The following is a 26,886-nucleotide window of genomic DNA, read 5'->3' as shown; positions in this document are numbered from 1 at the left end:
TTGAAGGGAGTATTGGCAGATTATGAAATCTGACCATTGCATACAATATATGTATTTTATGGAATTTCCATTTGTTTGCAATGAAGAAATCTCAGATGGAGAAGATAAACGGACACAGGAAAGAAGCGGTATAATATGCACTCTTGCAAGCATCTCTTAAATAACATAATTTCGGCGAAAATGGTCGCAGATCTTTTGAGTTTTCCTTCAACTCATCTTTCAAATATATTTTCCGGACACCATAAGCTACCCTGTTGCAATACTGAGCTATGGTAATGGGTGAAACAGTGGGCGTTCATAGCCAGGGCCATAGTCGATAGTTATAAGGCAATGAAAGGAAACGGCTTTGCATAAATCCTACACCAGGACTGCTGCGTAAAGATGAGAGGCTTGCCCTTCTACCAAGAGGACGATGACAATACATCCACTGGGCATGACCAAAACATTGATATGGGACGTTGAAATCCATGCCTGAATCCCTTTTGTCCTATCTGCCCTTGGAGGGGGCGAGATAGAGGAGACTTTCCTCTTTGACTCAATATAAAGGAGAAGAGAGCATTCACGTCTGAGAAATGGATAAACTCACCGTCATATCAGGATGTCTCTTTCTAGCAGCAGATATCTTTGCTATCGCCAGTATTGCCAATCCGGACTGGATCAACACAGGAGATGCAGCTGGTAAGTTAGGTGAGCTAATTTACCTTAATTGACGTATTTACTTGACAACCATGCACACACCATCTGTCTACCGTTGGTGTCTAGGCTGCTACAGCGGACTGTCAATAATGTGCATTGACACACTATTTTTCTAGAAATTCACTTCACATTGGCCAAACTTTTTGAATCACACTTTTTCCAAATATAACACTTTGGCATTCTGGTGTCCTTTCTCTTGACAGGTGAAGGGAGCTTCAGAATGTACCGAGGCCTCATCTAAGACCTTCTAAATGTTGTGCTACACTTATAGCATTCCTGCTCTCTTTCTCCCTACATCCACATCACCACTCTCCAAAATACAGCTGCTGATAAATGATCTGCCCTCTACTTTTCCGCCCCAACATACTCTTATACCCCATGTCCCTTCAAGGCATATAAGCCTTCCTGTACCAGCTACCAACTCACCTCCGTTGACAAATAGTGTGTCAGACTGAGCGATGTGAAGTGAGTGCCACTTATCCAGCTATGCCCTTGGAGGTCTGTTCAGCTCTCCACTCACTCTCTGTCTGTTATATGCATCTGACACAGACAGACTGAGGCATTGGTATTTAATCTACAGTCACCAGTCTGAGGACATGGTAAAGTGAAGTGCAGCAGTAAAGGTAGGCTACGGCTTTTTTGTTGTTGTTGCTACAGCAACAAAACTGGCTACTTGGAATGAGCTGGTGACCTTTAGCTACAGCTGTAGTCAGCAGATTGTAGTTCCATGCTGTGGCCTACTGCATAAACGACAGGGATAGGTGACATTTTCCCCTTGTTGTTGTGAGGTAGGAACCAGGACAGAGATCTAATTTATTGAGTCCTGTGTTTAGATTTGAACGGTATCATTTGTGATCATACTTTTTATTTTTTATACATCATGTACACCGGGACAAAGAATTAAAACATAGGAAGGACCAAACTAGAGATAATATCCCACTTCCCTCCCACAAGACCACCAACATCACATAATGAATCTGAGGTTTTAAAAGATGGTTATAACAATGTTATAACTGTCTTATGTGCTCAGCACATTGAGAATTTATGCAAACCTGAAAATGTACAATTTATAGCCTACATTACACTGTTACAACAGTCCATTATCATTCAGGTAGAACATACAATGCACAGAAGGAACAGAAACATGCTTGACTTCCCTTGTGAGACTTCCTCCTTTCATCCCACACAACAGAGAAGGTATGAAATCAAGCAGGGTTAAAAGCCTTTTGTTCCAGCCTAATTTGCCTGCTAGTAATTACCAGGTGGAGAGAAGCATTGTTTGTAAATGGAGATGTGTGGAGTCTTTCCTGATGAGGTCCGCTGGGAGGTAGAATTCTTTCAGATGAAGCACTCACAACTCAATTATCAAGGAAATTGCCTTGACTGGAAGGCCCTGTTTGTGTATCTGAGGTCCAAACATATTGTTTTGTTCATGTGAAATGGATAAATGCATAGACATAGTTGTTCCTGCCAATTAAGTTAATTTGCCAGTCTAGCATTTTGGCAGCACCCAGATGTTGATGCTCATTGCTCACAGATAAACAGATGTTGACAATGCCATCATCAGATTGGCAAATGTTATTATAAACATGAAAGTGTCTCTCTCATCACCTGAACTTTATCCTGGAAAGTCAGCATTTTGGTTTATTTGTTTACAGCAAACCTCTGTCCTCTCTAAGTAGGTATCCAGGAGGTGAAGCTTTGAACAAGTTTATAGAGGTGTGTGAGTTATACTAACATGCCTCCTGGTTGTTACGCAGGTATTCTGTAGTGAAGTCTGTAGCAGCAGGGGACTGACTGGGGCTGCATGGGGAAGTGTTTACTAACTACAGACATTGGCCCACAATCACACACAGTCACACACACCTCCCTGTGTCTCAAATCCCTGGCTATCAGACAAGCCTTATGTGTTACGCATCTAAAACAGTCCCAAGAATTAGAAATGGCCTCCAAGAGTGCCAAGGAACAAAAAGTAGCATTTAGATCATTGACAAGCTATGGAATGGGTGTGTAAGCTTGCTAAAGAGGGAAATATTCTGTCATGACAGGATATAGTTAGAATAATAGTAAAGAGAATGATTTATTTCAGCTTTTATTTCTTTAATCACATTCCCAGTGGGTCAGAAGTTTACATGCACTCAATTAGTATTTGGTAGCATTGCCTTTACATTTTTTAATTTGGGTCAAACGTTTCGGGTAGCCTTCCACAAGCTTCCCACAATAATTTTGGCCCATTCCTCTTGACAGAGTTGGTGTAACTGAGTCAGGTTTGTATGCTTCCTTGCTCGCACACGCTTTTTCAGTTCTTCCCACACATTTTCTATAGGATTGAGGTCAGGGCTTTGTGATGGCCACTCCAATACCTTGACTTTGTTGTCCTTAAGCCATTTTGCCACAACTTTGGAAGTATGCTTGGGGTCATTGTCCATTTGGAAGACCCATTTGCGACCAAGCATTAACTTCCTGACTGATGTCTTGAGATGTTGCTTCAATATATCCACATCATTCTCCTTGCTCATGATGCCATCTATTTTCTGAAGTGCACCAGTCCCTCCTGCAGCAAAGTACACCCACAACATGATGCTGCCACCCCCGTATTTCATGATTTGGATGGTGTTCTTCAGCTTGCAAGCCTCTCATATCGATGGTCATTATGGCCAAACAGTTCTATTTTTGTTAAATTTTTTATCAGACCAGAGGACATTTCTCCAAAAAGTACAATCTTTGTCCCCAAGTGCAGTTGCAAACCATAGTCTGGCTTTTTTATGGTGGTTTTGGAGCAGTGGCTTCTTCCTTGCTGAGCGGCCTTTTAGGTTATGTCGATATAGGACTCATTTTACTGTGGATATAGATACTTTTGTACCTGTTTCCTCCAGCATCGTCACAAGGTCCTTTGCTGTTGTTCTGGGATTGATTTGCACTTTTCGCACCAAAGTACATTCATATCTAGGAGACAGAACGCGTCACCTTCTTGAGCGGTATGACAGCTGCGTGGTCTCATGCTGTTTATACTTGCGTACTATTGTTTGTACAGATGAACGTGGTACCTTCAGACGTTTGGAAATTGCTCCCAAGGATGAACCAGTCATGTGGAAGTATACAAAAAAAAAATTCTGAGGTCTTGGCTGATTTCTTTCGATTTTCCCATGATGTCAAGCAAAGAGGCACTGCGTTTGAAGGTAGGCCTTTAAATACATCCACAGGTACACCTCCAATTGACTCAAATGATGTCAATTAGCCTATCAGAAGCTTCTAAAGCCATGACATTATTTTCTGGAATTTTCCAAGCTGTTTAAAAGCACAGTCAACTTAGGGTATGTAAACTTCTGACCCACTGGAAATGTGATACAGTGAATTATAAGTGAAATAATCTGTCTGTAAACAATTGTTGGAAAAATTACAATTGTTGAAACAATTTTTGGAAAAATTAACCGACTTGCCAAAACTATAGTTTGTTAACAAGAAATTTGTGGAGTGGTTTAAAAATGAGTTTTAATGACTCCAACCTAAGCGTATGTAAACTTCCAACTTCAACTGTATCTAAACTAATGAAAGGGTTTATCTTCAAAACAAATCAGCTAAAGGAAAAAAACAACACCATTGATGGGAAGTTTTCCACTCAGATCTCTGTCCGGTACTATAACATGATCTGTATCAGGGTTGTTCAAATATCATTAGTCTTCCATTCATTTGTGATTCTGGTCACTGGGAAGCAAACTGGACCACTATAATGAATGAGGAAACATGACACATTAGTTTGGTTTAGTAATGATTAATTATATACATTAGGATGCCATGTCAATAGCCATGGCATAACAGCTGTGGTCAACATTACATACATTTACAGTAGGCCTACGTGTGTGTTTTGACATCACAGGCGGCTGGTGGCACCTTAATTGGGGAGGATTTTCTTATAGTAATTGCTGGAACTGAATAAATGGAATATAGAATACATCAAACAGATGGTTTCTATGTGTTTGATAACATTCCATTCACTCCATTCAAGCCATTATTATGAGCTGTCCTCCCCTCAGGAGCCTCCTGTGCTTTACATACTGAACACCGAATGGCAAATCACTAAATTGCTATTACTAAGCCTCAGTGCTGGCATCTAAGGACAAAGTTCCAATCTTTGGCAGCATACTCACATCAAGGGCAGTATACTATGTCCTTAAACCTTTGAGGGATGCTCATCATATTGGTCCATACTCATTCTCTCCCTCCCCTCCCCTCTTTAGTGATGTACAGTATGTTCTTGTTTCAAAGCCATAATGGGGTATTTGTAAGTCTCAGCAGGACTGGACCGATCTGTCCAATTACTAAATTCATCTCCATCCATCTCTCTAATCCAATAGATAAAAAATGTTTGTGCCAAGGCCACTGTTCCTCTCTCTGCTATTTCTCCAGCCTTAGTTCCTCTCTCCTCTAACCGCTCTTTCTCCATCCTCTGTTCCTCTCTCCGCTCCGTCCCGAGCCTCTGGAAGTGACAAGGTGCTGGCAAACTGCTCGCCTCATGAGAGACTTAGAGCGAGAAACAATTATTTAATTTTACATTTCTCTCATAAAAATCTATACTGGTGAATTGTCCTTAATAGCTGACGAGGGGGCTGAGTGTTGCTGAGTTGACATACAGTGGCAAGAAAAAGTATGTGAACCTTTTGTAATTACCTGGATTTCTGCATACATTGGTCATAAAATTTGATCTGATCTTCTTTAAATCACAACAATAGATAAACACAGTTTGTTTAAACTAATAACACAGAATCAATCATACGTTTTCATGTCTTTATAGAACACACCGTGTAAACATTCACAGTGTAGTGTGGAAAAGTATGTGAACCCTTGGATTTAATAACTGGTTGACCCTCCTTTGGCAGCAATAACCTCAACCAAACGTTTTCTGTAGTTGCCGATCAGACCTGTGCAATGGTCAGGAGGAATTTTGGACCGTTCATCTTTACAAAACTGTTTCAGTTCAGCAATATTCTTAGGATGTCTGGTGTGAACTGCTCTCTTGAGGTCATGCCACAGCATTTTAAATCGGGTTGAGGTCGGGACTCTGACTGGGCCACTCCAGAAGGCGTATTTTCTTCTGTTGAAGCCATTCTGTTGTTGATTTTACTTTTACTTACTGTGTTTTGCGTCGTTGTCCTGTTGCATCACCTAACTTCTGTTGAGCTTCAATTGGCGGACAGATAGCCTTCCATTCTCCTGCAAAATGTCTTGATAAATTTAATTCATTTTCCCGTCGATGATAGCAAGCTGTCCAGGCCCTGAGGCAGCAAAGCAGCCCCAAACCATGATGCTCCCTCCACCATACTTTACAGTTGGGATGAGGTTTTGATGGTAGTGTGCTGTGCCTTTTTTTCCCACCAATAGTGTTGTGTGCTCCTTCCAAACAACTCAACTGTAGTTTCATCTATCCACAGAATATTTTGCCAGAAGCGCTGTGGAACATCCAGGTGCTCTTTTGCAAACTTCAGACGTGCAGCAATGTTTTTTCTGGACAGCAGTGGCTTCTTCTGTGGTGTCCTCCCATGAACACCATTCTGGTTTAGTGTTTTAGGTATTGTAGTCTCGTCAACAGAGATGCTAGCATGTTCCATAGATTTCTGTAAGTCTTTAGCTGACACTCTAGGATTCTTCTTAACCTCATTGAGCATTTTGCGCTATGCTCTTGCAATCATCTTTGCAGGACGGCCACTCCTAGGGAGAGTAGCAACAGTGGACGGATGAACATCCAGGCTTTTAGAGATACTTTTGTAACCCTTTCCAGCTTTATGCAATCCAATAATTCTTAATCTTAGATCTCTTTTGTTCGAGGCATGGTTCACATCAGGCAATGCTTCTTGTGAATAGCAAACTCAAATTTTGTGAGTGTTTTTTATAGGGCAAACCAGCTCTAACCAACATCTCCAATCTCATCTCATTGATTGGATTCCAGGTTAGCTGACTCCTGATTCCAATTAGCTTTTGGAGAAGTCATTAGCCTAGGTGTTCACATACTTTTCCAACCTACACTGTGAATGTTTAAATGATGTATTCAATATAGACAAGAAAAATACAATAATATGTGTGTTATTAGTTTAAGCACACTGTGCTTGTCTATTGTTGTGACTAAGATGAAGATCAGATCAAATTTTATGACCAATTTATTCAGAAATCCAGGTAATTCCAAAGGGTTCACATACTTTTTCTTGCCACTGTATTCTGTGTTGGGTCAGGGACAGACAGGAAGGGTGGAGTTTGTATATGATCTTGTTGTTGTCGAAAGCGTTATGTCTTCAGCAGGCCTAACTAACTGACATAATTGGACCCACCAGGCTTTGGGGCAGGAGAGGAGAGGCTCTTTGGCAGTGAGTTACTTTCTGATGTAAGGCCTCTCTTCCTTCTCTCTTTTCTCTCTCTCCTTTATCTCATCTCTCTCTGTGGTGTCAGGAGCTCTGGTTCTGAGCCATCTGAGTCTTATGCCATTGATTGATTCCTCAGGGACCCCTGGCATTGGTTCAGGGCCTAGGAGTCCCACTCTTCAGCCTTGTTATTATACCAACCCTCCTTGAGCTCTACTTTGTGTGGTCACAGGGGACTGGAAGTGGAAACCGGTGTCACCAGGGAGGTCATTAGTCCAGACGTGATGTAATGCCGTCATGCCTCATACAGATCTTAGCTTATCTAATGGTGACACCATCACAAGTTGAGGGATATTTCTTAACTGATGCAATCTGCTGCTCTGGGTTATGCTTCTTCTAATAAAACAATGTGTACATCTTGTGGTGGGACAGCACAGTTGACCAGCGAGAGTATGCTCTGTGTGTGATGAAAGATACTCTCCCTCTGTGTGTCTATGTGATTAAGCACTCTCTCTGTAGGTGCTCTGACAGCGGGACTGCTGGTCGTGTGTGATCTAACCCTGACTGATCTCTGTCTCTCTCTCTGTCTCTAGGTTCCCTGACGGTAGGCCTGGTGCGGCAGTGCCAGACCATCCACGGTCGTGACCGGACCTGTATCCCCCCGCGGCTGCCCCCAGAGTGGGTCACCACCCTCTTCTTCATCATCCTGGGCATCATCTCCCTCACGGTGACCTGCGGCCTGCTAGTGTTATCACACTGGTACCGTGAAGCCACTCGTTACGCCCGCTGGATTGCCTTCACTGGGAGTAGGTTTCACTTTGACTTATTTAACGGTTATTCAACCAGGCAGGTCAATGGAGAACCAGTTCTTGTTTACAGTGACGGCAAAGAGACAAAAACCACAATACGATAAATACAGAAACATAGCCAACACTAAGTCACCCTTTCATTCATGAGTGGGGCCAGACATAATCCCCCATTATCCCATGTGGGCTCTGGTTAAAGTAGTACAGACTAGGGAATAGGCCAGGGTCATTTCAGGCATAGCCATTAGTTGGCCTACAGCTTCAAAGCACCTTAAGATTCTTGTTATATCACTAATGGATGTTAGCGAATTGATTTGAGATTAATGTCACTTGGGTTTCATTTTAGGAAAAGCTTTTGTGTGGTAAATGTGTCTGTGCTGAGTGGCTCCTTGAACACATAGGCTACATTAAATGGGTCTGTTGCTATTTTCAGAGGGAAAGAGACCATGGGGCTGCTATTAGCAGACCTAAAACCAGTAGGAGGGATTTTAGTGGTCCAAGGGATATGACGGAAAAACATTCTTTGTTATTATTATACTTCGAGAGGTTATTTTAGCTGAATCATTATTGGGCAAAAATGACCTTGAGTTATAATAATAAAGTAATGACAATGTAAATAGATTTTGTTGAGCGCTCAGGTGTAAAGATATTTATATATTTTTTTTTAAATATCTATGGTCTATTTTGATATCAGAGTGGTGAGTAATGTCTGAATTAGTTTATTCTGGGAGTTATTGATCATAATGACTAGACATAACTGTGTGGTTTTAGGTATTCAGACTATTCACACTACATGATAACATGATATACAGTATGTCACTTAGATCAGGCTTCAATGCCGATGAAAACGCAATATAGAATTTAGCCTGACATTGTGTACACTGATGCTGCCTATTTTTTAAATGTTGTAAGAGATATTGCTCCCTAAATTTTATGCACTATGAATAGTGTTTTTAAGACGACTGTGTTTCTAAAATGTTTTCTCTCTCCTCCACAGTGATCCTGTTTTGTATGGCAGCTCTTATATTTCCTATAGGATTTTACATCGATGAGGTCGGGGGACAGCCTTATAAACTACCCAACAACACAGTGGTGGGGTCCTCATATGTACTCTTTGTTCTATCTATATTTTTCACTATAGTGGGACTACTGTTTGCAGGAAAGGTCTGCTTGCCTGGGTGACATATTGGACACTTAAGTGTCCCGCTTGCGTCGCCTCATTAGCTAGCTTTTGAGGTGGCGCGATTGGCTAAGACACTTGAGGAGGGCGGCTACGTGTGTTTGTAAGGCAGAGGTCCTGAGTTCACGCCAGGTATGGGCCAAATCGGGAGGAAGTGGTACTGGCTAAGCAAGCAGTGTGACATCCTTTACACTAAGAGAAATGCCTTCGGAGGTATTTGCTCGACCTGACGTTTGAAAATGGATGCCTGGAAGGGAAAAAGAGGAACTGTGAGAAACACACTTTCTCTGCATTTGTGGAACTCTCTGATGCACCTTTGGATGACAGGTCTCTACAGCCCCTGGTCCTATAGGACAGTAGGCACTGTCTGTGGTCATAGATATGGGAGGAATGGACACCTATCCAGTCCCTTCACAGATCAGTGAACACAGAAGTTTTGTTCCACGAATAGAGTGCCTTTTCGGGTAGTGTAACTTTTTATTTCACCTAATTTTAACATTTTGTCATAAAAAGCACGTTTTAACGTCATAACAAACATGTTTGTCCAACTCCTTTTGAAAAAAAAACATTTAAAAAGGAATCATGTCACCATATTTAAACGAGAGTTCAGTTGACGTAACAGGGTCTGTTCAGTTGACCTTAAACCTGAGGGACATGAATCACTAATCAAATGAAATAAATAATAAATCTTCAGAAATCACTTTGTCAAAGCAACAAATGTTATTATGGCTTTACATTGGTTGTGAACACTTGGGGAAAGTTGGGGATGTTAAGTGGGTTAAAATCTTTAAGTCGGACAAACATGACATGGGACATGCCAAAATTATCACAACTCAGGATAAGACCCAGATGCACAGTTCGAATCACAGATGTTTATTAACAAAACGGGGCAGGCAGACGACAGGTCAAGGGCAGGCAGAGGTCGGTAATCCAGGGCAGAGCCAGTAAGGTACAGAATGGCAGGCAGGCTCAGGGTCAGGGCAGGCAGAGGGGTCAAAACTGGAAAAACAAGAAAAACGGGGTAGAGAGAGAAACAGGAGTATGGGAAAAACACGCTGGTAGGCTTGACGAGACAAGACGAACTGGCAACAGACAAACAGAAAACACAGGTATAAATGCACAGGGGATAATGGGGAAGATGGGCGACACCTGGAGGGGCTGGATACAAGCACAAGACAGGTGAAACGGATCAGGGTGTGACAAAAATTGGGATTTTCTGAGAAAACCAATGTATTTTAATTTAAAACACACTACAAATATATTTTTTTATGTTTAGTTAGAGCGTAGATGTATAGTGCCTTCAGAAAGTATTCATACCCCTTGATTTATTCCTCATTTTGTTGTTACATACAGCCTGAATTCAAAATGGATACACACAATAGCCCATAATGACGAAGTGAAAACATGTTTTTAGATTTTTTTGCAAATTCATAGAAAATGTCATACAGAAAAACATATTTTACAGAAGTATTCACACACCTGAGTCAATACTTTCTAGAAGCACCTTTGGCAGCTGTGAGTCTTTCTGGGTAAGTTTCTAAGAGCTTGCCACACCTGGATCGTAAACCACATTTTCCCATTATTCTTTTGAAAATTCTTCAAGCTCAGTCAAATTGGTTCTTGACACATCATACTAAAATGAGTGTCTCGGATTTACGTAAAGAATAATACGAAATGCTCTGAGACCAGGTTGGTTATAGAGCAGCAAAGCACAGCTCAGAGCCAGCTACTGGCAAGCAGGGACAAGGTTGGGCTGCTGAGAAGGTTACCTCTCTCTCCCACTGGCCCATTGTTGATAAAGGTCAAGCAGCAGTCATTCAAAAGCCTTTCTGCTCTGACCTTCCCTCCACGCACAGCGCACCACAACCACTGCTATTATCAGCCCTGCGGAACACTTAAATCTTGGATTATTATTTTTGTTGTGTACTGTATGTAGGCTGCTGTGTCCTTGGCTGGGATTAATTCCATTTGCGTTTTGCCAGCTATGCACCTTTTAAAAGCTTATTTATTTCAGCGTCCACGGAGATCACATTCACAGTAAGCACGGCATAGGTCTGCTCAATCAGAAATGCAGGGCAGGGCCCCTTCTGATTTGAGCCCCACCTGTTTAGCAAACATTTTTGCTGTTGCCTGTTTTGCATGTTATTTTTGCATTAATATGTGTCACATATCAGTTTGCAATGTAAAAAAAAAAATCATTGGGTTAATAACGCCACAAACAAACACGGTCTCTTTTTTGTTTTCTTGAGTAAGGAAGCTCCAAAATGCAGGTGTTTCAGTCTAGCTCAGTGCTTTCTGTGGTGGAGGGGCAGCCAGCGGAAAATACAGAGAGTAGGGGTGTGTAATGTTTGCTAGTTGCGCCGTGATTGGCTCAGTGTTCTGTCACTCATGGGAACACTACATCGCCGCAAAATCTGAATAGGAGAGCTTGAAAATATAAGCCCCTTGGGTGCTGCCATGGAGTTACATTATAAGTGCCCATCCAAGAAGGCTCAAGGTCGTTGGCCACAGATAAAATTACGTCAAATAACGCTATATCTACCGTAGCTTTGATTGGACTGATCATATCAACATCATACTTTCAAAATCTTAGCTAGCAAGTGACGAACAAGCATGAATCACATCAAACATCTACTGGCAAATCCTTTTCAATCCTTGTCATATGAAGAGAAATTATAGATAAAAATGATCGGTGCTCATCGGCCATTGGACATAAACATTAAACAACAAGTTGGAAATCGCAAATTCAACATTGAGTGGTTTGGAAGGAATCAGTGGCTAACTGCAAGTGTTGCAAAGCAATCACTAGCCTGCAATTCAGTAGAGAGGGTGTGTGGTCCATGTCTGGGTTTAAGGGTCTTTTTTCAAGCTTAAAAGGATAAACATTCACATGCAACACCATGGGCAAGAAAAGGTTGAATACATTGGCCATGCTGTTAATCCAGCATGACTTCTGCCACATTCAAAACAACTGGGAAGATGCGTTTTGAACGGTCATCCAACTCGGAATTCCAAGTCAGGAACTCGGGCATCTTTCTAGAGCTCCAACCTGAAGATCACTGATGTCATGATTCAACCTTGTTTTTTTTCTCAGAGTTCCCAGTTGTCTTGAAAACCCCATAAATCCAGAGAATGACAGGTTTTGATGACAAAATTTGCCCACAAGAAAGACCGCCAAGGCCACCTTCCTGTTCAAGTAAGCACAGCACAACAAAGTGAGTCCAAAAATGTATTGTATGCTGCTGCATAAATGATGTAAGATGCCATGAAGATATGTATACTGTAGCAAAGAAAGTACTACTAAGTGTATGTTGTGTAGTAAACTGTTAGTAGGCCATGTGCCTCACCCTAATAATTTGGTGCCTTTCCCCCTCATAACTTAGACTACTGTTCTGACTTGGTGGTGCACATGTAGCCTATAGCCTGTTTTAGAGAAATTCCATCATCGAATATTGTAAGAGTTTTCATTGTCTGCTTATATGCCCCCTTTATTTATCCTACAGTTCTGACTTGGTGTACAGGGAGAATACTGTAAGAACAGCCCATGTTCTGAATTCTGTCACTGTACATTTCAAAAGTGCTGAACAAATTGTTATATTGACTACGTCCATTTTAGCATGCTCATTTGGTATTTTATTAGGATCCCCATTAGCTGTTGCAAAAGCAGCTGCTACTCTTCCTGGAGTCCACACAAAACATGAAACATGACATAATACAGAACATTAATAGACAAGAACAGCTCAAAGACAGAACTACAGTTGAAGTCGGAAGTTTACATACACCTTAGCCAAATACATTTAAACTCAGTTTTTCACAATTCCTGACATTTAATCCTAGTAAAAATTCTCTGTCTTAGGTCAGTTAGGATCACCACTTTATTTTAAGAATGTGACATGTCAGAATAGTAGAGAGAATGATTTATTTCAGCTTTTATTTCTTTCATCACATTCCCAGTGGGTCAGACGTTTACATACACTCAATTAGTATTTAGTAGCATTGCCTTTAAATTGTTTAACTTGGGTCAAATGTTTTGGGTAGCCTTCCACAAGCTTCCCACAATAAGTTGGGTGAATTTTGGCCCATTCCTCCTGACAGAGTTGGTATAACTGAGTCAGGTTTGTAGGCCTCCTTGCTCGAACATGCTTTTTTAGTTCTGCCCACAAATTTTCTATAGGATTGAGGTCAGGGCTTTGTGATGGCCACTCCAATACCTTGACTTTGTTGTCCTTAAGCCATTTTGCCACAACTTTGGAAGTATGCTTGGGGTCATTGTCCATTTGGAAGACCCATTTGCGACCAAGCTTTAACTTCCTGACTGATGTCTTGAGATATTGCTTCAATATATCCACATAATTTTCCTCCCTCATGATGCCATCTATTTTGTGAAGTGCACCAGTCCCTCCTGCTTCACGGTTGGGATGGTGTTCTTCGGCTTGCAAGCCTCCTCCTTTTTCCTCCAAACATAACAATGGTCATTATGGCCAAACAGTTATATTTTTGTTTCATCAGACCAGAGGACATTTCTCCAAAAAGTACAATCTTTGTCCCCACGTGCAGTTGCAAACCATAGTCTGGCTTTTTTATGGCGGTTTTGGAGCAGTGGCTTCTTCCTTGCTGAGCGGCCTTTTAGGTTATGTTGATATAGGACTCATTTTACTGTGGATATAGATACTTTTGTACCTGTTTCCTCCAGCATCTTCACAATGTCCTTTGCTGTTGTTCTGGGATAGATTTGCACTTTTCGCACCAAAGTACGTTCATCTCTAGGAGATAGAATGCGTCTCCTTCCTGAGCGGTATGACGGCTGCGTGGTCCCATGGTGTTTATACTTGCGTACTATTGTTTGTACAGATGAACGTGGTACCTTCAGGCGTTTGGAAATTGCTCCCAAGGATGAACCAGTCATGTGGAGGTCTACAATTTTTTTTCTGAGGTCTTGGCTGATTTCTTTGGATTTTCCCATGATGTCAAGCAAAGAGGCACTGCGTTTGAAGGTAGGCCTTGAAATACATCCACAGGTACACCTCCAATTGACTCAAATTATGCCAATTAGCCTATCAGAAGCTTCTAAAGCCATGACATCATTTTCTGGAATTTTCCAAGCTATTTAAAGGCACAGTCAACTTAGTGTATGTAAACTTCTGACCCACTGGAATTGTGACACAGTGAATTATAAGTGAAATAATCTGTCTGTAAACAATTGCAGTAAAATTACTTGTGTCATGCACAAAGTAGATGTCCTAACCGACTTGCCAAAACTATAGTTTGTTAACAAGAAATTTGTGGAGTGGTTGAAAAACGAGTTTTAATGACTCCAACCTAAGTGTATGTAAACTTCTGACTTCAACTGTACATACATTTCTTAAAGGTACACGTAGCCTACATATCAATGTATACACACAAACTATCTAGGACAAATAGGGGAGAGGCGTTGTGTTGTGAGGTGTTGCTTTATCTGTTTTTTAAACCAGGTTTGCTGTTTATTTCAGCAATATGAGATGGAACAGAGTTCCATGCAATAATGGCTCTATATAATACTGTACGCTTTTAAAAATTTGTTCTGGATTTGGGGTCTGTGAAAAGACCCCTGATGGCATGTCTGGTGGGGTAAGTGTGTGTCTGAGCTGTGTGTATGTTGACTATGCAAACAATTGGGGATTTTCAACACATTGTTTCTTATAAAAAGAAGTGATGAAGTCAGTCTCTCTTCAACTCTTAGCTAAGAGAGACTGGCATGCATAGTATTTATATCAGGCCTCTGATTACAATGAAGAGCAAGATGTGCCGCTCTGTTCTGGGCCAGCTGCAGCTTAACTAGATCTTTCCTTGCAGCATTGGACCACACGACTGGACAATAATCAAGATTAGACAAAACTAGAGCCTGCAGAACTTGATTTTTGGAGTGTGGTGTCAAAAAAGCAGAGCATCTCTTTATTACGGACAGACCTCTCCCCATCTTTACAACCATTGAATCGATATGTTTTGACCATGACAGCTTACAATCTAAGGTAACGCCAAATCATTTAGTCTCCTAATTTCTTAATCAAAGTTACAGATTGCCTCTTATCCACTCAGCACTCCCTAATGCCATAGTTTGTACATCTCAATTGTCAGTAGAAACCACCTTTCTTTATGCAAGTCAGCCATATCAGATATGTTTTTTAAACAGGCAGTAAATGAGGCTGAATGAACTGTTTTGCTGCTAGACAAGGCTCTGCTGATACCACTGCTACATCTGGCTAAGGATTCACTTGAGATGCACCCTCAGTCTGCTCTGGGCATTTCTACTATGGCTTTTGCTTTGAGGACATCCACTCATGATACATACTTCTTTCCTATAGCCCTTCACTTGCCCATGTTCTAAAATGAAACCCCTTGACCGCTAACAGCCATTCAGAGTGACTTGTGGTTGAGGCCCGTAGTTTTAGTACGTTTCATTTCTCATCCTATAGGACCACAATAATACAATTTGGTATTTTAGGGCATTTGTCAATTGAAATGTAGTGACTTATCACACCAAAAGATGGCACTAAATCTCAACTGTTTTGCCCATAGACTAAACCACATTGCATTTTGGATGAAAAAAAAATACTTACAGAACAATTTTTCCAGAGGGAACTTAATTTGTGGTGCCAGACACAAGCACATACAAATAATTAGAAAATTAAAGGTACAGTTCTGGGCCAGTTGGTTATCCAGTTCTTGTGACATCTGCCTCTTGGGTTAGGTTACAACATGGAGAGGCCAGCCGTGGCCTTGTGGTCCGTGCTGCAGGGTGGCTAGGCGGGCAGCTAGCAGCAGCAGCAGGCCAGTGAGGACCTCCACGCAGAAGGAGAGCCAGGCCAGGCCGAGGGACCAGCCGAAAGAGGTGCTGACCACCTGGGCCAAACGCTCAGCCCCCACCAGCCTCTCAGTCTCAGCCAGCGCCTGTTGGGAGTAACTGATGTACAGGCTGACACCAGAGAGGGTCAGAACACCTGAGGAAACACACACACGTAACTTATGTAGCGTGTCAGCAAACCTGGGGAGACAATAACAGTAAGTCATTGCTACTATACCAAATGCACACACAAGCAGTTGGAGAGGGAGATTAAACATTATTTTCACGTAAGCACAAGTATGTACAAGTGCTTACACAGTACACTTGGCTTGGAGAGAAGGATCACCTGAAAGGCAGTAGCAATGGAGGACAAAGACGCCACAGTCACTTAGACAGCTTCTTACACATAAAAGCGTAGGATCAAAAGGACAGCCAGCGAAAGAAAGGAACACTTGAATGTTGTATTTTGTTTTATCTTTACAACCCACATATCACAATGAGAGAAACAAGAAGTAGACTGAAGCATGCACCATCTGATGATATCAGAGTTTAAGAGCCATCAGAGTCCTGTTATGTTGCTATGGAGGAAACTCCTGTCTTTGGTTCCGGCGGAATAGGAAAAGTCAATAAACTATAACGTCTTTGTATCCAGCTCCTTGCGCCCAGCAGCACAAATCACCACATATTGCTGGCAGGGGGGCTAGGTGGGCATCATTTTAATTTATCCCTATATCACCCAAGAGCTGAGAGGTGTCAAGAGCTGAGAGGGAGAGGGAGGAAGGAGTGGAAGGTGTGTGAGTCAGTTATTATTGAGTTGACCTACAATCCTCAAATGGACCATCAGAGACCCTTACTTTTCCCTCAGACTCCATCTACACTGGACTGACTGGCGACTAATACAAAGATACTCATAAAATTCCAGAAAACCATAGAGCCATCAAGCCAGGAACATTAGAAAGAACATCAGTGGCAATTACACAGAGGGCTTATTCACACAGGACTGAAATATTAAAAGTGATCCGAATGACTTACAATGAGAAAACCAGAGAGAGCACCACAGGGAGTATAATCAACTACCTATCAGCCTGCTCAATGATTGGTGGATATGATTGCTGGCTACGACAGAGACAACGTTTGTTAGCAGAAATGAACAGGAAATTGAAATAAACAAGTTCTGGATATTCCCTATTGACACTGACCCCAGATGACGGAGGCTCGCCTCGTAAGAGACTGCTCCTGATTACTTCCAAGATGTGGTAGCCTTGTGGTTCGTACGAGGCTAGAGGTGTGTCAGCCTTGTGGTTCGTTAGAGGCTAGAGGCTGTGGTAGCCTTGTGGTTCGTACGAGGCTAGAGGTGTGTCAGCCTTGTGGTTCGTACAAGGCTAGAGGCTGTGGTAGCCTTGTGGTTCTTACGAGGCGTGGTAGCCTTGTGGTTCTTACGAGGCGTGGTAGCCTTGTGGTTCTTACGAGGCGTGGTAGTCTTGTGGTTCTTACGAGGCGTGGTAGTCTTGTGGTTCTTACGAGGCGTGGTAGTCTTGTGATTCTTACGAGGCGTGGTAGTCTTGTGGTTCTTACGAGGCGTGGTAGTCTTGTGGTTCTTACGAGGCGTGGTAGTCTTGTGGTTCTTACGAGGCGTGGTAGTCTTGTGGTTCTTACGAGGCTAGAGGTGTGGGTCTCTCAGACACTTATAGCTTCCAAGCATCACCCAGGTGGATTCTACACTTTCGCTGGTGGATGTTCCAGCCTACCTACAGAGGATGAGTAGCTATGAACTTCAGAGACAGAGATGCCTGATGAAGAGCTCCAGGCCTGCTTGTCTGACTGATGTTTCTCCCTACCTGGCTGTACCATCGACGCCATCTCCACTCAAGCTATTCCTTTATTTAACTGCATTCTCATCTAGCCATAGTTATAACAGGTCATATCTGCTCTGCTCTGTTCAGAATCACTAGAAGCAGCAGACAAAGAAATCAAATTTCACCTTTGCTATTCTTACTCATGGAACCCCTGGCTCAGGCAACTGATCAATCGAAGGAAATAACACAAATTTCCCTAAAATCTACTGATCACTTAATCTCATTACACGCTCAATTATATTTTACCATATCTAGACAAAGTAGCTCTATCGCTCCCAAACACTGAATTTATCTATGATATTTAATGCTTCATCTCAAGCTATAAAAGGTATCTAACCAAATCAGCCCTACTGCCTCAAGACACCGATGGTAGACTCCATCTCTACTTATGGAATACCAATTGTTTCTCAATTTAAATAATTGGGAGTAGATATAGTTCCTTCCTTAGATTAAACCCTTTGCCAGAAACTTTAACAGAATGCTCAAATCAATTCAATCCGAACTCAGTAAATGAAATAATATTTCAGTTGTTTTAACTGGCAGAATATCTATTGTCAAAATGAATATATTGACACAGCTGAATTTCTGTAGTTCAATGCTTCCCATTGGCCTGGAAGAGGTGGTCTTCACTGAGATATCCCTTAAACAATGTAAACTAGAGAAGAGTAGTTCTGCAAAATGGCAACCATCTCACTCTCTCCCATTTAACCAGTAGGGGGGAATGGGTTGGGGTTATCCTTGTATGCATTTCTTTGATATATATATTTTTTTTTACACCTGTAATCCCCCCCCCTCCCCTGCCGTCTAAGGGGTGTACTTGTACATCAATTTGCCTCAAGCTACAGAAAAAAACAGATAGACTCCTGCCCTATGAGCTGTTCTGGCTCAGACAAGCCAATGCTCGTGCAAGGCTACTTACTGCTGCAGAAGCACTTTGGCTCAGTCTGACCCGCAGTCCCTCTTCCTGAGGGGATTGAAAGGACCTTTGTGTTGTGAGGCTTTAGGGCCCCCTTAGCCCCAAAGCTCACTGATGGTTGTGTTTATTTAACATTTTTATTAAGCCCAAGGAATTTGTTAAATTGAGCATTTGGCAGATGATACAAGACCCTCACATAAACACAAAGAGACAAGTTTTCCAGTAAATTGGAGACGTTTACAAGAAAACATGCTTGATGGAGGAATTGAAGAAGATAAAATCAAAGATGAGAATGACAGGGAGAAGACAGAAGAGCGATAGAAGGATGGAGAGAAGGCACAAACACAATAGCGCCACACGTAGAGTGACCACAACAGAGAGAGGAAGACACATGGCACACATTCACAGACCAAATTCACAAGGAGTCAGTAGAAAGTCAAATCACTGAACAAAAATATAAACGCAACATGTAAAGTGTTGGTCTCATGTTTCATGAGCGGAAATAAATGATCCAAGTAATTTTCCATATGCACAAAAAGCATATTTCTCTCAGATTTTGTGCACAAATTTGTTTACATACCTGTCAGTGAGCACTTCTCCTTTGCCAAGATAATCCATCCACCTGACAGGTGGCACATCAAGAAGCTGATTAAACATCATGATCATTACAGAGGTGCACCTTGTGCCAGGGACAATAAAAGGCCACTAAAATGTGAAGTTTTGTCACAACATAACGCCACAGATGTGAAGTTTGAGGCTGCGTGCAATTGACATGCTGACTGCAGGCATGTTCATTTCTCTACTATAAGCTACCTCCAACTTCATTTTAGAGAATTTAGCAGTACACCCAACCGGCCTCAAAACCGCAGACCACATGTATGGCGTCGTGCAGGCGAGCGGTTTTCTGATGTCAACATTGTAAACAGAGTGCTCCATGGTGGCAGTGGGTTTATGGTATGGGCAGGCATAAGCTACGGACAATGAACACAACTGCATTTTATTGATGGCAGTTTGAATGCACAGAGATACCGTGAAGAGATCCTGAGGCCCATTGTCGTGCTATTCATCCCCACCATCACCTCATGTTTCAGCATGATAATGCACAGCCTCATGTCGCAATGATCTTTACACAATTCCTGGAAGCTGAAAATGTCCCAGTTCTTCCATGGTCTGCATTCTCACCAGACATGTCACCCATTGAGCATGTTTGGGATACTCTGGATCGACAGCTTGTTCCAGTTCTCGCCAATATCCAGCAACTTCGCACAGCCAATGAAGAGGAGTGGGACAACATTCCAATATCCACAGCCGGATCACCTCTATATCATCATTCATTGAATCAGATGGCTCATTCATCACAAACCCACTGATATTGTCAATTTTTTTAATTGGCAAGATTAGCAAATGTAGGCATGACATGCCAGCAACAAATGCTGACACTACACATCCAAGTATATCTGACCAAATTATGAAAGACAAGCATTGTAATTTTGAATTCCGTAAAGTAAAATATATTGTTTATCAACAATGACAAGCCACCGGGGTCTGACAACTTGGATGGAATATTACTGAGGATAATAGCAGATGAAATTACCACTCCTATTTGCCATATATTAAATTTAAGCCTACTAGAAAGTGTGTGCCCTCCTACCTGGAGGGAACACAAATTATTCCCCTACCTAAGAATAGTAAAACCCCCTTAACTGGCTCAAATAACCGACCAATCAGCCTGTTACCAAGCCTTAATAAACTTTTGGAAAAAATGTTGTTTAACCAGATACAATGCTATTTTACAGTAAACAAATTGACAAGACTTTCAGCACGCTTATAGGGAAGGCCATTCAACAAGCACAGCACTTACACAAATTACTGACAACTGGCTGAGAGAAATTGATGGGGGGAGCTGTTTTGTTAGACTTCAGTGCGGCTTTTTGACATTATCAATCAAAGTTTGTTGCTGTAAAAACGTATGTGTTATGGCTTTACACCCAATGCTGTATGGTGGATAAAGAGTTGCCTGTCTGACAAAATACAGAGGGTGTTCTTTAATGGAAGCCTCTCCAACAAAATCCAGGTAGAATCAGGAATTCCCCAGGGCAGCTGTCTAGTCCCCTTACTTTTTTCAATCTTTACTAACAACATGCCACTGGCTTTCAGTAAAGCGAGTGTGTCTATGTATGCTGATGACTCAACACTATACACGTCAGCAACCACAGCGACTGAAATGATAGCCACACTTAAAAAAGAGCTGCAGTTAGTTTCAGAGTGCGTGGCAAGGAATAAGTTAGTCCTAAATATTTCAAAAACTTAAAGCATTGTATTTGGGACACAATTCACTAAACCCTAAACCTCAACTAAATATTGTAATGCATAATGTGAAAATTGAGCTAGTTGAGGAGACCAAACTGCTTGGAGTAACCCTGGATTGTAAACTACTATGGTCAAAACAAATTTATACAACAGTAGCTAGGATGGGGAGAAGTCGGTCTATCATAAAGCGCTGCTCTGCATTCTTAACAGTACTATCCACAAGGCAAGTCCTACAGGCCCTAGTTTTCTTGCACCTGGACTACTGTTCAGTTGTGTGTTCAGGTGCCACAAAGAGGGACTTGCAATTGTCTCAGAACAGGGCAGCATGGCTAACATTAATAATATGCATGTCAATCTCTCCTGGCTCAAAGTGGAGGAGAGATTGACTTACATTTTTACATTTTACATTTTAGTCATTTAGCAGACGCTCTTATCCAGAGCGACTTACAGTAGAGTGCATACATTTTATTACATTTTTTTTTTTTTATTTACATTTCATTACATTACATTTCATTACATTTTACATACTGAGACAAGGATATCCCTACCGGCCAAACCCTCCCTAACCCGGACGACGCTATGCCAATTGTGCGTCGCCCCACGGACCTCCCGGTTGCGGCCGGCTGCGACAGAGCCTGGGCGCGAACCCAGCCCAGCCTGGGCGCGAACCCAGAGACTCTGGTGGCGCAGCTAGCACTGCGATGCAGTGCCCTAGACCACTGCGCCACCCGGGAGGCTTCATCACTACTTGTATTTATGAGAGGTATTGACATGTTGAATGCACCGAGCGGTCTGTTTGAACTACTGGCACACAACTCGGACACCCATGCATACCCCACATGACATGCCACCAGAGGTCTCTTCACAGTCCCCAAGTCCAGAACAGACTATGGGAGGCACACAGTACTACATGGAATTCTATTCCACACCAAGTAACTCATTGCTAGCAGTAAAATTAGATAAAGATAAAAATACACCTTATAGAACAGCAGGCACTGTGAAGCAACACAAACATCGACAGATGCACACAAACACACGATAACATACGCACTACACACACACATGTACACATGGATTTTGTGTTATAGATATGTGGTAGAGGCCTTGAGGGCACACATTTAAAATGTTGTATAATCTGTTATGACTGTAATGTATTACTGCCTTAATTTCGCTGGACCCCAGGAAGAGTAGCTTCTGCCGAGGCAGCAGCTAATGGGGATCCATAATAAATACGAAGGAGATGTGTCATACTGCATGAGGCAAATGGTGGTCACACCAGATACTGACCAGTTTTCTGATCCACGCCCCTACTTTAAAAAAAGGTATATGACCTATAGATGCATATCAGTATTCCCAGTCATTCCCAGTCAAATCCATAGATTAGTGTCTAATGAAGGTATTTCAATCGACTGATTTCCTTATGTGAACTGTAATCAGTTGAAATTGTTGCATGCTGCGTTTATATTTTTTGTTCAGTGTAATTCCAGCCTTGATTCCATTTCACACATTGCCATGTGCTGTTGATTAGGTCTGGAGGCATGAAGAGTCTTGTTCGTTAACTCACTTCTCCTGCATCACAAGGCTTTCTTTATCAGGGTTATTCTAGGCAGTGTCACGGGGAGAGAAAGGGCACCAGTAGAGTTAGAATTAGTAGAATCTAGAATGTCCGTTCCACTCATTCAAATTGTGTGGGTACGCCCATCGGTCAAGAGCTGAGCGTTGGCTGAAGCTGCTGCATTGGTCACTCTTGATTAAGTGAAACAGTAAACAACGCTCTACCCTCAAGTTCCTAATCTATTAGGCCCCTTTTCCGACCAGAGTTAAGCGCACGTAAAACTAACATAATTCCCATTTTATGCACTTTTCTCGCTATGCGTATTCTGACCTTGAACCTAAGCAGGATATCAGCATGCTATTCACCCGCTATTTGTTCGGGGTGGAGATCTAAGAAATTAAGGTGTAGCGGAGGTGTGTCTACAGATAAACCTTATTCTGACCTTGGTTTAGTCGCCTAATAATTCCACTTTTACGCGCGAGGACTCCATGAATAAGGTCGAACGATTCTGCCCGTTCCAAGAGGAAAAAGCATATACATTATTTTTTGCTTGGAGACGAATGTGAAACCAACTATACGGAAGCAAACTGAAAATCAACATGTAATGTATTGCGGCCCCTTTTCCACAGTGAAAGAGGCTACAAATAGCTGTGCCGTTGTTACGAATTTTAATTGTGTGCCCGCAAAATTTGCGTGGATGAAATTTGGACACCAAAACTATAGGCTTCTGTAGGGCTGAACCTGCCGAGTTAATGCATGCGCATTAGAATGTCTTAATTATAGCTAGCATTTGTGGCTCATATTAGGCTAACGTTGTGCAATAATTTGGGTCACGTAGCCTTTTTGAATCATTGAGGAAATCAGACCACACGTAGCAGGTTAAGCCTGTAACCTTGCGCACGGTTCACGACGAGTGGACCGTTATCACACAGTTTCATGATTAGTGAGAATTAGGGTAAATTCATAGGACTATTGTTCAAACCCTATTGTACACTTTTTTCCACCTTCGAATATTTTATGGATTATACTTGAATATGACAACTTTCAGGATGAATCAAACCACTTTTTTATTCATCAAGATATGTAGTGCGTAAAGGCTCTCTAAACCTGTTTTTTTTAATGATTCATAGATACTTTCCTAACCCTAAAATATACCGAATCTACAAGATCAGACTATTTTTGTATCTACCAGTTGGTGCTGAAACGGAGACGCATAGATGGCATTCTTTCATTGATCCCTATTTTCTGAACCCGTTCTCTCGATGTATTCTAGTCTTTCGATAAAATTCTAATTAAAGGGTATACAATATTTAATGGGATAGCTTAAGATACATGTACTGAAAAGTTGTTTTACATTTATTCAGCGCGCGCAAGTGAACCACGCCTGCAAATCTCGTTATGCGCCTTCATAAGGTAAATCTGAATACCAACTACTGAGAAATGCGTAGGAAAGGCCTGTGCAAGAGTAATTTCCTAAGTCAGAATCGGGCCCCTAAAGAATAAGGTGCTAAATCCTGGTAATGTTGTCCAACAATGAAAAGAAAAACACTTTCCAGTGTGCTGTCCAATTAATTGATGTTCCTCTCAGAGGACATACAGTACTGTGTAATTGCACTTTCCATAGAGAAGGTCTTTACAACTCTAGAGCCAAGTGACTCTCCATAAAGATAATAAAGAATATACTGTTCGGTTGAGAAGGTAATCCTCATAACTGGATTGGTAATCAACAGGCTAGGCAGGGGTGCCATCAAGCCATCTGTGGTCTATTCCTTCCCAGTGATATGGCTTTGTAATGGGGGGATCTGTGTACAGTGTAAGTCCATCATCATCCATCGCTCTCAACCTAGTTCTCTCTCTCTCACAAACCTTTATATTTACAATCTCTCTCCATACCCTCATTTCTCTTGTTTAAATCCCAAACACTAATCTCTTCGTCTCTCTCAAATTTAAAGCCCATAACCCCACCTCTCTCCATCCTTAAGTCCAATAACCTCCACCTCTTTCTCCTCTAAAGCTGGCTGAAGTCAGTCCCATCCATATCTTGCTCTCCAGTACCTTCCCTCTTCTATTCTCTCCACCCCCTCACTCTATTACTCAAATGACTTATTTCAGTGGATATATCCAAATCATTGCTCTCCTCAGCAGTCCCCTTTCATCAAAATGAAATTAGGCAGTGGAAGTGTTTGAAACCAGAGGGATATTGCAGTGTTGGCCATCCCCAAAGATCAGTAACAGATATACTAATACCGGTAATCCATCTACTATCTGGGAGGCAAACAAACCAACATTTCCACTAAGTACAGGAGAGAGATGGACTGGCGGGCAGTGGAGAGAACATCCATCTTAAAATGTTCTCCCTTCCTCTGTGGTCAAATCAAACCCATTATTATCAGTCTAGCTCCAACCACATGGAGATAGTTTAGTGTGTGTGGAGACTGACATTGTGGTAAATAACATTGCTGACAATAACAAGACCTTTCCAAGTCGTTCTGTGATGCAGAGCCAGATGGTGTGAGACCTTCTGTATCGTTGCTCCAATTAACCACACCACCACCCTCTCACTTCAACTGTGAAACTACAGGGGTGAATCTCAATTATCTAAAATGACCTTGATGCCTCTTGTCCTCCTTTGTACGATTGAGATGCACACAACTCTAAGTGAATGGGCTGGCTCTAAGCAGTCTTTCCCAACTCCAGTCCTCAAGCACACCCAACAGCACATATTTCTGTTGTAGCCCGAGACAAACTCACCTAAATCAACTCATTGAGGGCTTGATGATTAGTTGACAAGTTGAATCAGGTGTGCTTGTCCAGGGCTTCATCAAAAATGTGTACTGTTGGGGTTACTTTGTACTGGAGTTGGGAAACATTGCTCTAAAGCAGGGGTTGGCAACTCCAGTCCTCGAGGGCCTAATTGGTGTCACTTGTTCTCAATCCCTAGCAAACACATCTGATTAATCAAATTGCATTCTGAACTGAAGATCATGATTAGCTGATTATTGGAGTCAGGTGTGTTAGCTGCAGCAAAACTGTGACACCAATCAGGCCCTCAAGGAATTGCCCACCCCTGTTCTAAAGACTTTATGGATGGGAGTATGTTGCATAGGAATGCATTTGGACATGTAGGTGTCAGGTAGCCTTGCCCTTGTCCCAGATCTCCTTGTGCTATCATGTCAACTTCGTGTCATTCCATGACAATGAGTAACAAGGTGTTGGCATGGTAGCACAAACAGACTAGCACTTAGACTAGGAGTTAGGGCCCTAAGGATGAGCGATGATGGAGGACACACTTACTGCAGAGGATGAGATAGGAGGCGGTGCCAGTGAGGAGGGCGGGGCTCCGGGCCAGGGAACTGATCAATCCACAGATGCCTCCGAACACCAGCAGGACCAGGCTTAGAGGCAATAGGACCACAATCGCACTGTGCATGTCTGGGGAAACACACAGATACACAATATTCCAACCATAGGAGAACTTCTATCACCAACACTTGAGACACAGATAGCGGCTTCATCAATAAGAGAATCTATTCAAAATAGCAATAGCTGTAAATGTTTTATTCTATAATGTCTTGTTTAATAAGGTGATAATGGACAGGTAACTCACTCATCATGTGCATCTCAGGTTCAGAGTAGTTGGGGGAGTTAAATGTGTAAGAATACACCTTCTGACCTGAAAAGATGGATAAACACATTGAGGACCATATGGATTATCCACAGATTTCATTCAGTTTTCATTGTGACAATAAAAGTGTCTTGCTACAGGAAAAATGACACAACAAATAATCCTACCTGATACTATAAAAGGCATCCATCTAAGAAAGACATTGGTTTCAAATGACTTAATCCAAATGCATAGGAATGCATACCTTCATAAGTTATCCACAGTCCGGAATGGGAATCCGAAACGTCTGTATCGGTCCGGTTGGTTCTGTTCACCTTAATAATGTACCAGTAGTCGCTCCCGATCGCCGTAGCCAGGAACGCAAAACTGAGGATACCGAAGATGCCAGCGGTGATCACCAGATAACTAAAGGACAGCTTCATCTCGCCTGATTGATGTAAAGTACAGTATTTGATCAGAGAAAAAAAACGTGTGCATCGATTCAACTCCCAGCCGGTATAGGGACTGGTAACATGCCCTATTTGTACGCACTATTTCTGTGGTTGACTAGAAGGGTTAATGCCAGTAAAATGCGAAAGTACTTCAGATTATAGTTTAGTAAATTATCACAACTAATCAAAATCATCTCCACTGGTAATCTTTATTTCCATATCTTCAGGATGGCGCTCTTTCCCGGTATATCCTGCAAATTCACCGCCCAATAAAAGATTAAACAACGAGGTTACGAGGTTGAAGCGTGAAGCATTACTGATGAGGGTTATCCACTACGCTG

General features: G+C 42.0%; 2 protein-coding genes across 2 annotated transcripts; one reads left to right on the top strand and one right to left on the bottom strand.

Moving 5' to 3' along the window:
* Positions 1-572: 572 nt before the first annotated feature.
* LOC120030098 (uncharacterized protein C16orf52 homolog B-like) lies at positions 573-9,676 on the top strand. Its single transcript, XM_038975439.1, has 3 exons — positions 573-678; positions 7,640-7,852; positions 8,850-9,676. The coding sequence occupies exons 1-3, from the start codon at positions 573-575 to the stop codon at positions 9,032-9,034; spliced, it is 504 nt and encodes a 167-aa protein (XP_038831367.1). The 3' UTR covers positions 9,035-9,676.
* Positions 9,677-15,755: 6,079 nt separating this feature from the next.
* tmem235b (transmembrane protein 235b) lies at positions 15,756-26,536 on the bottom strand. The gene is made up of 4 exons (XM_038974643.1): positions 26,359-26,536; positions 26,097-26,162; positions 25,784-25,921; positions 15,756-16,009 (listed from the first exon to the last, which is right to left on the bottom strand). Exons 1-4 carry the CDS (start codon positions 26,534-26,536, stop codon positions 15,756-15,758), a joined length of 636 nt encoding a protein of 211 aa, XP_038830571.1.
* Positions 26,537-26,886: the final 350 nt, after the last annotated feature.

The sequence above is a fragment of the Salvelinus namaycush genome, chromosome 35 (genome assembly GCF_016432855.1).
Source record: "Salvelinus namaycush isolate Seneca chromosome 35, SaNama_1.0, whole genome shotgun sequence".
Taxonomy (NCBI): Eukaryota; Metazoa; Chordata; class Actinopteri; order Salmoniformes; family Salmonidae; genus Salvelinus; species Salvelinus namaycush.
This window is presented reverse-complemented; position numbering and strand designations above follow the sequence as displayed.

What these genes read in the sequence shown, in the direction of transcription:
- tmem235b (XM_038974643.1), bottom strand. Translation starts at nt 26,536, where the DNA reads ATGAAGCTGTCCTTTAGTTATCTGGTGATCACCGCTGGCATCTTCGGT. An exon ending in ACTGTGGATAACTTATGAAG is followed by an intron (nt 26,163 to 26,358) that starts GTATGCATTCCT and finishes CCATCTTTTCAG; the next exon opens with GTCAGAAGGTGTATTCTTAC. An exon ending in ACCTGAGATGCACATGATGA is followed by an intron (nt 25,922 to 26,096) that starts GTGAGTTACCTG and finishes GTGTTTCCCCAG; the next exon opens with ACATGCACAGTGCGATTGTG.
- LOC120030098 (XM_038975439.1), top strand. Translation starts at nt 573, where the DNA reads ATGGATAAACTCACCGTCATATCAGGATGTCTCTTTCTAGCAGCAGAT. An exon ending in CAACACAGGAGATGCAGCTG is followed by an intron (nt 679 to 7,639) that starts GTAAGTTAGGTG and finishes CTCTGTCTCTAG; the next exon opens with GTTCCCTGACGGTAGGCCTG. An exon ending in CTGGATTGCCTTCACTGGGA is followed by an intron (nt 7,853 to 8,849) that starts GTAGGTTTCACT and finishes TCTCCTCCACAG; the next exon opens with TGATCCTGTTTTGTATGGCA.